Source organism: Saimiri boliviensis, chromosome 5 (assembly GCF_048565385.1).
Source record: "Saimiri boliviensis isolate mSaiBol1 chromosome 5, mSaiBol1.pri, whole genome shotgun sequence".
In the NCBI taxonomy this organism is placed as follows: Eukaryota; Metazoa; Chordata; class Mammalia; order Primates; family Cebidae; genus Saimiri; species Saimiri boliviensis.
In genome coordinates, this window is record NC_133453.1 from 73,677,985 (window position 1) to 73,692,727 (window position 14,743).

The following is a 14,743-nucleotide window of genomic DNA, read 5'->3' on the forward strand; positions in this document are numbered from 1 at the left end:
GTAAGGTTGCCTTTACAGAATGCTACAGAGAAAATAAAATACTTTATTGTGAGCTAGCGTAGATATTTCCGTTTGAGTTGACAAATGCAGATGCCCCAGAGAGTTTAACTGTAAGACTTCATAGGTTAAGGTTACTTTAAATGAAATTCCTCCATCTGGACTTTGATGGTCATCAAATCTATGCGGTTTATCAGTCTCAGTCACCTAAGTGTAAACGTCTTTTGGCTGTGATAAATGCCTACTCAAGTCCAGAATGTAATACATGTAACCTCTTCTACAGGAAAGAGAGATATATAATGCCCAGAAGGAAAAACCTCATCCAGTAGTAGAACATTTATTATAAGTAATGAATTAGTAAAGTCTTAGAAATGATACTGAATATATCAGTATTAACTTTATGATCTTGTAAAGTCCTCCAAGGATGTACAGTGTTCCTAATCTATAATTATAACAGTACAGATTTACCTTCCTCTTTTTCTTTAAGTTAGATAAAAGATTATATTATTCATTTACTTATTATTTCCACATCCTAACAAATTTTTTCCTCTTTATTCTTTTGTCCACATTATTTGATATTGATCATGTTATTGCTATTACTTTACTATTTCTTTTCACTCAAAATTTCCACTTCATTTTTTTACGATCTTTTCTTTTTCCCATGACCAATCACTTCCATTTAATTTTCTTTTGGATTCTTTTTTTTCCTGTCTTCTTTAGGGTTTCTTATCTAATTGAATTCCACTTTTAGTGTGTTTTGCTTGTCCTCCAAAGAATCATTCTTCTTCCAGTTTTCTAGTGCCCACTACTCTACTTACTCCCAGCATTTATTTTAATTCTTTCAGATTTGATGTTTGCTAACATAAACTTTGCTATGTTTTAATCTTAGCTATGGTTACTTAGTTCTCTTTTTAATTTCATTTTGTCTGAATGCATAACCATAATCATCTTGAAAAGGCCTCTTTCTTTGAAGTCTTCACTTGTTAGGAAAGTTTCATTGTCTTTTGAAAGGAGCAAGGTCTCCTCTATGTAATCAAATATTTAAATGCTGGTTTTTATGTAGAGAAAACTGTAAGCCAAAACTGCAGATTATATGAGGTTACCACCCCATATCTAGTGACATGTGTTTTCATAAATTAGGACAATTATGTCTTTAGTTACAAATTTTTAGAATAAAGGGTGAAATCTCCTTTGTAAGTGAAAAATTTATGATTTATTTCTGTATTTTTAATAAAATAAGTACAGATTTCAAATGTAATTTAGAACATTTTTCATACTATTACTGAAAAATATTAATATTGAATGACACTTGACTTTTCTGGGTATTTCATAATTAATCTTTTGGGATTTTAATGGGTTTTAGTCTTATAATTACTATAACATAGTTTATTTTCAGGTAGCATTTGAACACAAAATCTACTTAGAGTTAAAAAAGTGCTTTTTCTATTATCAGTATAATCTCATTATAATATGGGTTATATTGCTCATACATGAATATAAGTCCTGTATCTACACTAATTTATAATTATACATAATACATGTGAACTGATCATATTTGTCAGAGTAGAATTCTTCTACTTTCTTGGTTGTTTATTTCTCTAGTAAACAATAGCCAGTGACTAGGGAGATTTTCTTTGGAGAGCTTTTCTCAAATACAGTATTTCTGGAGAATTAGAAGCCTTTTAGTAACTGTTACTGCCCATTCACACAACTTCATAAACAATAACATCAAATGTGGCACTCTCTTTGAAATATGGTGATTATCATAATTATCACCTATATTAAAATATACCTATATACAATATCTAAACATATACAGATTAAGGAAAGTGCTAAAACAATAAAATGAAAAGGAGGAAATCAAACTGATAGAAAAAGGCACACTAGATAAATGCTAATAAATAGAAATTAAAGTCATTGCATGCTATGAGACAACGTTTTCTTTAAAGGGAAGAAACTGTAGTGAGATAAACAAAGGCCATTTAAAGAAGTATGGGGTTCAATTCACTCCAAGGATCCAAAGATAACATAAGTGCTATCTACACATCAAATAATACGGCATTGGAATTCATAGAACAAAAATGACAGAAACCGCAATAAATAAAAACAAATTAAAAATAGACATTAATTGACCTCTCTCAACTGGGAACAATCAAGTAGAATAAATACATATACAGACATAGGAGGTCTACATAAGACAAGATATAATATCAGTACAATTGAGATACACTGAACTCTACTGCTTTAAAACAAAGAATACGTTTCTTTTTAATGTTCTTAGAAAAGTCATTAAAAATAATCTCTATTAGGATAGAAAGAAATCACAACAAATACCAAAAAAATTAAATGGTACAAACTACCTTATCAGATCATAATGTAATAAAACTGAACACAAATTTAAAAATTAGAAGGAAAATCTATCATTAGGAAATTTTAAACACGCTCTTTTAAATAGCTCTTGCATCAGTGAGGACCTTGAAACCAAAATTCATTTTAAGACTTTTCTGGTTATTCTTATTTGCTTATTTTTCCATATGAAGTTTCAAATAGATTTCTCTAGTCATATGAATTTTGTGATTGTTTTTCAAAAGTGAATTTAATTTATTAATTTAGGGAATCAATATCTTTATGATATTGCATTCCTACCTAATAATAGGATATACCTTTCCATCAATTTATATTTATTTTTTGGTTTATTCAAAGCTTTTAAAAAATGCTTGCATTGTATTTAGGAACATTTCTTTCATTGTATTTTTTCTCCTGAAAGTAGACTAGTTTTGCAGTAGTTTTAGGTTCACAGTAAAATTAAGCCAAAAATACAGAGTTTCCCTTTCCTCTACACATACAGAGCCTCCCCCACTGTCAGTATTCTGCATCAGAGTAGCACATATGTACTGCTGTAAAAATAATCTATTTAGAGGCCGGGCGCGGTGGCTCAAGCCTGTAATCCCAGCACTTTGGGAGGCCGAGGCGGGTGGATCACAAGGTCGAGAGATCGAGACCAACCTGGTCAACATGGTGAAACCCCGTCTCTACTAAAAATACAAAAAATTAGCTGGGCATGGTGGCGCGTGCCTGTAATCCCAGCTACTCAGGAGGCTTAGGCAGGAGAATTGCCTGAGCCCAGAAGGCGGAGGTTGCGGTGAGCCGAGATCGTGCCATTGCACTCCAGCCTGGGTAACAAGAGCGAAACTCCGTCTCAAAAAAAAATAATAATAATAATAATAATCTATTTAGAAGAGAAAAAATACAATGAAAGAAAATTACTTCGGAGAAAATTATTTTTTCCTAAATTAATAAATAAAATGCAGTTTAAATATACCTATACTGCATATAGGTATATTTTAACATACATGATTGTTATATACATTAGACTCAAAGTCCTCATTAATGCAAGAGCTATTTTAAGGAAAGTATTTAGATATTGTATATAGTTACAATTGATGAACTCACATTGCTGTATCATAATCACCCAAAGTCCATAGTTTACATTAGAATTCGATCTTGGTATTGTACATTGGTCAGACAAATGTATAATGACATGTTTCCACTATTATAGTGTGATGCAAAGTATTATCACTGCCCTGGCAATCACTGATCTTTTTATTGTCTCCATAGTTTTGTCTTTTCCAGAATGTCATATAGTTGGAATCATGCCATATGTCCATTATAGATTGCTTCTTTCAATTAGTAATATGTATTTAAAGCTTCTCTATATCTTTTCATGGCTCAATATCTCATTTATTTTAATGCTGAGCAATATTCCATTGTCTAGATGTATCACAGGTTATTTATTCATTCACCTACTGAAGGAAATCTTGGTTGCTTCCAGGTTTGTGCAATTATGAATAAAGCTGCTGTATACATCCGTGTGCAAGATTTTGTGTGGACGTAAGTTTTCAACTCCTTTGGGTTAAATACTTAGGTATGCAATTGCTGAATCATATGGTAAGAATATGTTTGGTTTTTAAGAAACTGCTAAAATGTCTTCCAAGTTGCCGTGCCATTTTGCCTACCCACTAGCAATGATGTGAGCTTCTATTGCTCCATATCCCCATCAGTATTTAATGTTGTCAGAGTTCTGGACGTTGACCATCCCAATGGGTGTGTAGTGGTATCTAATGGTTTTAATTTGCATTTCACTTGTGACATATGATATGGGGCATCTTCTCATATGCTTATTTGCCCTCTGTGCATCTTCTTTGGTGAAGTGTCTGTTCAGATCTTTGGCCCATTTTTTATTCAGATTGTTCATTTTCTTGTTGTTGAGTTTTAAGAATTTGTTGTATGTTTGAGATAACAGTCTTTTATCAGACATATCTTTTGCAAATATTTTTTTCACAGTATGTGGCTTGCCTTCTCATTCTCTTGAAAGTGTCTTTCACAGAGCAAAAGTTTTTCATTTTAATGATGTCTAGTTTGTCAATTCATTTTTTCTCATCATACCTTTGGTGTTATATCTAAAAAGTCATCACCTGAGTTCTGATTCCAAAATGGCAAGGAAGTTGCAAGCTGGCACAACTCCTCCTCACCACCATTCCTGGAAAACTAGAAACAGAAATACAGCACCGAGATTATCACCAGAAATATTCCAGAACTCAAATGTGAAGATGAGGCAGTTCCCAGGGAAACAGAGAAGTAAAAAGTTATCAACAAATTTAGACTCAACTAGATTTTCTCCAATAATACCTTCTAGGAGTTTTTTAGTTCTGCATTTTACATTTAGGTTTGTGATCCATTTTGAGTTAATTTTTGTGAAAGTTGTAAGGTCTGTATTTCTAGGTTTACTTTTTTGCATTTGGATGTCTAGTTATTCCAGCAATACTTGTTGAAAAGGCTATCTTTTCTTCATTTTACTACCTTGCTTCTTTATCAAAGATCAGTTGGCTGTAATTATGTGGGTCTTCTTCTACACTCTCTATCCTGTTCCATTGATCCATTTATCTATTCTTTTGTCAATACCATACTGTATTGATTACTGCAGCTTTATAGTAAGTCTTAAAGTTGGGTTAGTGTTAGTCCTCCGACTTTGTTCTTCTTCAACATTGTGTTGGCTCTTTTGGTTTTTTTTTGCCTTTCAAAATAAAATTTAAAATCAGTTCATCAATATCCACAAATTAACTGCTGGGATTTTGACAGAGACTGAAATAAATCTTTAGTTCAAGTTGGGAAGAACTAGTGTCTTTGATATATTGAATACTCTTACCCAAACACGTGGACTATCTTGGCATTTATTTAGTTATTTTTTTATCCCTACCTCACTCCACATAGAAAATAAATTCCAAATAAATAAAATACTTTAATTTATAACACTAAACCGTCAAAATACTAAAAATACAAGAAGAGAAGGCCACTATAAACACCCTAAAAGAAAATCTAGGCAAAACCATTCAGGACATAGTCATAGGCAATGACTTCATGACCAAAACACCAAAAGCATTGGCAACAAAAGCAAAAATAGACAAATGGGACCTAATCAAACTCCACAGCTTCTGCACGGCAAAAGAAACAGTCATTAGAGTGAATCAGCAACCAACAGAATGGGAAAAAAATTTTCACATTTTACCCATCTGACAAAGGGCTGATATCCAGAATTTACAAAGAACTAAAACAGCTTTACAAGAAAAAACAAACAAGCCCGTTCAAAAGTGGGCAAAGGATATGAACAAATACTTTACTAAAGAAGACATACATGAAGCCAACAAACATATGAAAAAATGCTCAACATCACTGGTCATCAGAGAAATGCAAATCAAAACTACGTTGAGATACCATCTCAGGCCAGTTAGAATGGCGATCATTAAAAAATCCAGAGACACTGTCTTCCACAATGGTTGAATTAATTTACATTCCCACCAACAGTGTAAAAGTGTTCCTATTAAAAGTGTTCCTATTTCTCCACATCCTCTCCAGCATCTGTTGTTTCCCGATTTTTTAATGATCGCCATTCTTACTGGTGTGAGATGGTATCTCAATGTGGTTTTGATTTGCATTTCTCTGATGACCAGTGATGATGAGCATTTTTTCATATGTTTGTTGGCCTCCTGTATGTCTTCTTTTGTAAAGTATCTGTTCATATCCTCAAGGACCTAAAAATAGAAATCCCATTTGACCCAGCAATCCCATTACTGGGTATATATCCAAAGGATTATAAATCATTCTACTACAAGGACACGTGCACACGAATGTTCATTGCAGCACTGTTTACAATAGCAAAGACCTGGAACCAACCCAAATGCCCAACAATGATAGATTGGATAGTAAAAATGTGGTACATATACACCATGGAATATTACACAGCCATCAAAAATGATGAGTTCACGTCCTTTGTAGGGACATGGATGAACCTGGAAACCATCATTCTCAGCAAACTGACACAAGAGCAGAAAATCAAACACCGTATATTCTCACTCATAGGCGGGTGTTGAACAATGAGAACACATGGACACAGGGAGGGGAGCACTACACACTGGGGTCTGTTGGGGGGAAATGGGGGAGGGGCGGGGGTGTGGGGAGGTGGGAAGAGATAGCATGGGGAGAAATGACAGATACAGGTGAGGGGACGGAAGGCAGCAAACCACACTGCCATGTGGGTACCTATGCAACAATCTTGCATGTTCATCACATGTACCCCAAAACCTAAAATGCAATAATAATAAAAAAAAAAATCCAGAGACAACAGATGCTGGAGAAGATGTGGAGAAATAGGAACACTTTTACACTGTTGGTGGGAGTGTAAATTAGTTCAACCACTGTGGAAGACAGTGTGGTGATTTCTATTTCAAGGACCTAGAAGTAGAAATTCCATTTGACCCAGCAATCCCATTACTGGGTATATATCCAAAGGAGTATAAATCGTTCTACTATAAGGACACGTGCACACGAATGTTCCTTGCAACACTGTTTACAATAGCAAAGACCTGAAACCAACCCAAATGCCCATCGATGATAGACTGGACAGGGAAAATGTGGCACATATACACCATGGAATTCTATGCAGCCATAAAAAACGATGAGTTTGTGTCCTTTGTAGGGACATGGATGAACCTGAAAACCATCATTCTCAGCAAACTGACACAAGAGCAGAAAATCAAACACCTCATGTTCTCACTCATAGGCGGTTGTTCAACAATGAGAACACACGGACACAGGGAGGAAAGCACTACACACTGGGGTCTGTTGGGGGGAAATAGGGGAGGGACAGTGGGGAATGGGGAGTTGGGGAGAGATGGCATGGGGAGAAATGCCAGATATAGGTGATGGGGAAGAAGGCAGCAAATCACACCGCCACGTGTGTACCTATGCAACAATCTTGCATGTTATTCACATGTACCCCAAAACCTAAAATGCAATAAAATTTTTAAAAAAAGAAAAGGTGACATAGATGCATGTGTATGAATGTATGTATTTCATATTCTTTCTCCTACCCCTTACTGCCCATCCCTCTGGATGCCTCTCTAAGCATTATCCAGAAGCCAAAGAAGAATTAGATAATCACATGAAAATGTTAACATTTTTAATTAAATTTTTTAAAATCTGTAGCACAAAGCACCATAAAGTCAAAAAACATGTATTTTTAAAAGATCTCACATCAAAAAAATCAAGTGGTTAATATTTTGTCTTAAAAGATACTATAGATTGAAAAAAATGAAAAGTGGGCTGTTTTTTAAATAGACAGTTGTAGGAAAGAAAATTAAAAATAATTCTTAAGTATATGAAAAATATGTTTCACTTTTCTCATAGTAAGACAAATGCAAATTAAAACTGCAGTATGTTCTCATCTTTGTCCCTGTCAGATTAGAAATATCAAAAATATGATCACACATTGTATTGATGAGAATAAATAGGCACTCTGTTATATTGCTGTCAGGAGAATAAGTTCATGTAAACTCCATAGAGAGTAGTTTTGCATTAACTATCATAATTAAAGATTCATTCTTTGCAAAGCCAAGTCTAACTTTAAAAATTAATTTTATAAATATATCCACAATTATTTGAAAGTATGTGTGTAAAAATGTACTAATTGTAACTTTATTTATTAGCTTGGAAACAATTCAAATACTCACATTTAGGGAATTGGTGAAACAATCCAAATACTCACATTCAGAGAATTGGTTAAATAAATTATGGCATACAACATGCAATGGAAAACCAAGTAGCCAGTAATAGGTATGAGTCAAATCTATAAAAATTAAGATGAACGAGCTCTAATATATGTTTTAAGTAAAAAATGCTGGTATAAAACAGTTTGTATAATAAGATTCTGTTTGTATACACATTTTAAAGTAGAATACGTACACATACAGTCATGTTCTAGCATCTACCTATTACATACCTGGAAAAATTATATGGGAGATAGGTAGCAGTGGTAGCCTCTAAGAAGGGGAATTGAGCCTGGGGAAACGAGGTAAAAAGGAGACATTATACCACATTTTCTTTTAAATGCTTGCATTTATATCATTTACATATTTTTTCTATAAAAAAGCTATTTAAAAATTTAAAAAACTATATATATACACACACACACACACACACACACACATATTTAACAAAATATTTTATTTTCTTTTTGAGAAAGGTACTAATTTGTTATCCCTAAACTTTTATTTGCAAAAAAATAAATGTTAGTATATTCCTGGTGACTTATAGGGGAACCAGAGTTTGTAGACAGAATATTCAGTTTTCATTGATTTACAGGCAACCTATCCTTCCAGGTCCTAAGTAACTGTGGGTTAAGTTGTAAGAACCTCTGAAAACTTCACTTAATAGACTAAGGGTACAAATTTAAACCTGAATCCTCCCTTCTTTTGATTAGCCATTCTGAAAAACATGGTTTTCACAGCCATAAGAACCTCCTTGAAATTTGAGGTCCCTGTAGGATTCCTTACAAAATAATTATGCCTGTGATTTTATTATTGCAGTTCACATACACCAAAGCTGTAATTAACTGTACCATAGCTTGCTGACCTTAATGAGTTAATGCAGTCTCCAAATAAAATTCATGCCCAAGCAGTAGCTTAGGCTCCGGGATGTTTTGGCTGGGTAAGATCTGTAAAATGTGAGTTCCTATTAAATATGCCTTAAAACAATACATTTGGGACTTGGCATCTGGCATCAGATCAGGTCTGACTCTGCTGTATGGAGCTGAGGGTTTTGCCTCAGGCCTTCATAATAGGGTTAGCAGTATAGGACTATAGAATCAGCAAGAATTTCATTATTGCTTCAGTGAAGAAAAACAGTTTAGTTTCTATTAAGTTTATGGCACCCTGTCTTCTTTCTGATCATTTTTCTCGAAATAGGAGAATCCTGCTGTCTCTCCTGCACCTATAGTTATTTTCTTCCACCCCCACCTCAATCTAGTAATTTCTTTCCAGACTAGTTTTTCTCTCCTTACTCACAAAAATGGCATTTGTCCAACTGCAGACTGTCTTTTCCTTTGTGTTCAAGTAAGCCAATCACACATGGCAAATGAAGTGAGCAGGACATAGTTCCAGATGTCTCAAATCTTAGAAGAGTTTAAAGCCCAGTCAGGACAGCAATAACTAACTGATTGGTCATTGCAAACTGTCCTTACCATCTTGGCCAGTAATCACTTGTCAAGCCTAGAGGATAAGATTTTAAGCCTGCTCAGAGACAATTTATTTTCACTTTATCCTTGTTGAATGAGCTTTCCTTTGTCTTTATAGACACAGTCTTCATCTTCTAGGGGTGTCACAGACTGAATAGCTCATTGGTAAAAAAATGGTAATTAGCCTAATCTACTTTGGTTAAGGCCATATTTGAACCACCTTTCAAACCCATGGCCCAGTTCCTGGATCAGAATAGTGCAAGAATTAATAAATGTGGGATGCTCAACAAAATTCAGCATGGAAGCTGGTTTTGTTAAACATTTTTTTTTAGAAATTATCTTTCAATTTAAGCAGAAAACAAAAATTTAAATCCTCTACCTCATGTTTCATGACAAGAATTTATTTATATCAATATCTCTTAATCTTCTCTTTAAAATATCTGTATTCCTTTTATTTTAGGAATTTCATATGCAGAGTAAATGGTAATTAAAATGTGCAGGATGACAAGATGGAGCAAACAGTGCTTGTACCACCAGGACCTGACAGCTTCAACTTCTTCACCAGAGAATCTCTTGCGGCTATTGAAAGACGCATTGCAGAAGAAAAGGCTAAGAATCCCAAACCAGACAAAAAAGATGATGATGAAAATGGCCCAAAGCCAAATAGTGACTTGGAAGCTGGAAAGAACCTTCCATTTATTTATGGAGACATTCCTCCAGAGATGGTGTCAGAGCCCCTGGAGGACCTGGATCCCTACTATATCAATAAGAAAGTGAGTGTTTTTTATCAAGCATATTTTGCTGCTAATTGCCTGCTGCATTCTTTGGACTGCTGTAGCACCAACACATGCCAAATTAGCACAAAATCTTAAGTATACTGTTTAAGAAATGAAACACATTTGTGTGAGGTTTATACATATACATGAAAAATGAATTGATTATATCATAGCATATGCAACTGTTCCAAATGCACGATGACAAATAAAAAGAGGCCGGGCGCAGTGGCGAACGCCTGTAATCCCAGCACTTTGGGAAGCGGAGGTGGTGGATCATGATGTCAGGAAATCGAGACCATCCTGGGCAACATGGTGAAACCCCGTTTTTACTAAAATACAAAATATTAGCCGGGCATGGTGGTGCATGCCTGTAGTCCCAGCTACTTGGGACACTGAGGTAGGGGAGTTGCTTGAATCCAGGAGGAGGAGGTTGCAGTGAGCCAAGATTATGCCACTGCACTCCAGCCTGGCTACAGAGAGAGAACCTATCTAAAAAAAAAAAGTAAATTATAGGCAGCTAATTTAACAAATTGGCACATTCTCTCCAGAGATTAGATTTACTATGCAATTTTCTGGACTTTCTTTACTTGGAAATACTTGGAAATCTCAAAATCATATTAGTTATAAAGGCTATAGAAAATATTAGTACTAATTTTTTGTGAAACAAAATTTGATGCCACGGGGTTTGCAATTTCTATGTCACGTTATAAACAATAAATCAAGTAATTCCCTGAAGACATTTTTTTAACCTGTAAAATAACATTTTTACATAAACTAGAATTTTACAAGTTATTTAATCTTTCGGTATTAATGTGTTAATATTGGTAAGATTAACAAATATGTCATAATCTAAAGAATCTATAAACAATATTTGAATGCGTGCTTTTTTTGGTATCCATGTTAGGAACGAATACCTTATATTAAGCATCCAATTTTTCATTTTGACCGTCTTTTCACCAAACCAAAAAAAAAAAGCCTAAAAATTTTTTTTAAAAGATTATTTTGTTGATTTTAAACTAAATGTATGACTTTAGGTGATTTGTAACATTTGCTTTTTCACCTGACACAATGCATTTGTGAATCTTAGTGGAAAGGTAGGGCAAAAATAAAATTTTTGTTGGACATAAATGTTAAAAATACACCCTAGACTTTTAGGGACTCTCTTTGTTTCTGGCCCAGTTCTGTATAAATTTAGTCCTTGTCAAATGCAGGCAACAGTTTGGCATTTATAATATGCGGATTTGAGGCAGTTTTATAAATCACTTCTGATTGGCAACTATAGTTTCAGAGACAACAGCCTCACAGAAGGATGACTAGCCTTAAGTTCAGATTTTTTGTAACTATTCAGGATATAGTCAGTTTACGCATAACATATTTTCCCTTTTTAAAAAACTAGTCTATTCATTTTACAGTAGAGGAAGGCTTGGATCCTGTTCCATGTATTTCATTTTTCTTCTAATTTTACTTTTGAATACCATATTGTCAAATCTTAGTTGGGAAGAGATTATTAAGCTCATAACTGCCATTTAAGTTATGAGAAGAGTCGCACTTTATTATTAAATCAGTTTTTTGGAAATTAATATATATAAAAATTCAAAGCCAAAATTAAGCAAACTATGAGGACTTTGTTTGTATAAGAAAAGTAAAAATGCGCATAATCCAGCTGTTTAAACATTTTAACTAATTTAAAATGACTAGTACTGAAGCAAAGACTCTGATTTGTTCCAGGCAGAAATTCATTCATAGCATAGAGTATCTTACTGTACTTTTAGCCAAGATACTTCCAGTCTATTCAGAGGCTGTTCTTGGGATGCGTTAGTGGGCTCCATCCTCAACAGGCCTTTTTCCACCCCCAGACACCAGGTCCTCACCTTTTTAGTAGCAAACAGCAACTAAATATGGTTAAAGCCACCCAGCATCTATCCCTTAATCAAACAGGGAAGAAATTTAGTATCTCTGCTTTTATGCTGTGTGCTTATGTGTAGAACAATGAATGAATGTTTTGAGAAAGACCAAACTAATGCATGCTGACAAAGGTAAACATTCTTCATCTGAAAACCAGAACATCCAATCAATCTTTTTTTTTAATTAAAGAGATTTCAGAATGATAAAAGTGATTGTCTCAAGGGGATGTCCCCAACCAAAACAGTCTATAATTGGTTTATAATGAATGATATATAACAAAAGATATAAAGACAGATATAAAACAAAATTGTGCAAACATTTTCAAAATACTCAAAAGAAACGTCTTATAACTGGGGGTGAAAGACCAACTCTGATGAAGTGACAACCAGATTCTTGTGTGGAGGAAACCCTTATAAACTTTGTTGGGCTCATGTCTAAACTTGCTCTTAACATCTTCTGTCCTTATCTTCAAATGCACGTGGTATGAGGAAGGAAAAGCATTTTGGCATTTTGGAACAAATCACAGTGTGCAAGTAGAACAACCTGATAAAAGAAATATTGTTATCAGGAAAGAGTGTTCCCCAAGGTAAGGTATATTCATGGCTTTCACATTGAGCTGACACCAAGCAAATCTTCAAAGTAAGTCATTCAACAGCAAGTCAAGCGAGGCATTTTGCAGGGCGGAAATCCTTAAAAAGTAATAGGGGGTGCGTAGAACACATGATTGAGTTATGTGTTTGAAATTTCCTTCTTCTGCATTTTTATGTCTTAAGACTTTTATAAGTTGCCTGCACACTTTTTTCTGTGTCTTTGATTTTCTTTTGTAATTGAATTATTTCAGTATTGAAGAATGTTCTTAAACTCTGAATTAATTTGCTCTGACTAGAGTTGGAATGCTTAGCAAAATCTGAATCTTTTAAAAAGAATGAATATTTCTTTCAATATGACTAATTTTATTTTAGTGACTGGGTTTTCTGACATCGGTTGGGTGATCTTCATTAAAACAATGCAGTACACATACAAAGTACTCTTGACACAGCTAAATGATCAAATAGTGCAAATATCACCAGAAAAAAAATGTTTCTCAGGATGAGATTTTCCACTAATGCTGATATTAGGTGTGTGGATTAGGTTTACCTGAGTTAAGTGGAATATGCAGTTAGACTAGTGATTTCCCTAAAGTTGAACTCTGAATACAATAGTTAATGTGTCATTTGTATCTGTATACAAAGATTCCGGTTTCTTTCTTAACAATATATATAATAAGCAAAGCAACCCAACTGTAAAAATATTTGCAGAATCCATTCCTTACATTGTATTTTAGGTTAAAGTGCAGTAGTGTACATGCAAGGAATTTATGTGAATAACAACACAACCACCACACTGAAGCTCTCTGTGATCTTTTATGAAGGTAATGTCAGTGAGCTTATAAAAATGTCACTGCTGAGGGTGTATTTTCCAGTGGCATATGCCCACATATTTTTATCCTCTTTGTCCCAGTTTAAGATGTGCAAATTATGTAATGTTCAAATATTCTACTGAAATTGTTAAAGTAGTTTAATCCTGTTCAATAATATTGTAGTAGTAACTGAAGAAATAGTAGCAATCATCTCATGAGCATTCCTGATGCACAGAAGCATTAGAAGGTTTTTAGATCCCCAGATATTTTAAGCCTTCAGAGTTCCAGGTTAAAAACTCAGGGGGAAAAAATGCTGTCATAATACAATGACAGTATTTTTCATATCATGTTAGCTCTGACTCGGTGGCCTTTAAAACGTGATTCCAGATTGGGTTCTCTTTATTTACTTTAGCTGTGTAGGAAGGCACATTTTAGCTTGTGAACACACCTTTGTTCCACTCATAGAACTTTTTTTCACAATTTTGTTTCATAGCTTGGATTGATTTTGTACATTTGGCTCTACATAGAAATTCTTTACCCACCCTTTATTACAGAAAATGTCTTCCTTCTTATGTTCTTGTTAAAATTACAGATGACTCATTATTACCATGGAATAAAATATCATTTTAACAATGTGACAGTTTACTTGAAATAGAATGAGCTATTTTAGATCTGTAGTAAAAATGGATGTTTGTTAATTATGTAGTGCAAAAATGTATTCATTTTTTAAAAGTCTTATGGACCATTTAAAAGTAACTTATTCTCTCTACCAGCTGTCCAAAAACAAATGCACACTCTCTCTTAGGCTGCATGAGAAGTCACACATGAATTTGTGATTTCAAATTCATGTCTGCCCTATCACTGACACAGGAGTTTTTAGCAGTTAAATTGGGTGGAGAGAGTTTTATTTTTAATTGCAATTATGGAGTTTTTCTTGCAAAAGTAATTGATAGAAAATCAGAAAAGTAGATGATTATTAAAAGCTTGTAATTCCACAAATTGTCATGTGGCCAGTCTCCAGGGTGTAGTTGTTCTTCGCATATCATCAGCTCTTCTAGAACTACAAGTCACCCAGACTCTCCCTTACATCCATGACCC

The 14,743-nt window shown here is 34.2% G+C and overlaps 1 protein-coding gene across 7 annotated transcripts in view; it reads left to right on the plus strand.

Annotated features, from left to right (window-relative positions):
• Positions 1-14,743, plus strand: part of SCN1A (sodium voltage-gated channel alpha subunit 1) — a 131,648-nt gene that overhangs the window by 43,308 nt on the left and 73,597 nt on the right. For all 7 annotated transcript variants that reach the window (XM_074399550.1, XM_074399553.1, XM_074399551.1 and 4 more), the window contains exon 2: positions 10,026-10,338. In XM_074399550.1, coding sequence (XP_074255651.1) covers positions 10,075-10,338 — 264 coding nt within the window. In that variant the 5' untranslated portion in view covers positions 10,026-10,074. The remainder of the gene's footprint in view (positions 1-10,025; positions 10,339-14,743) is intronic.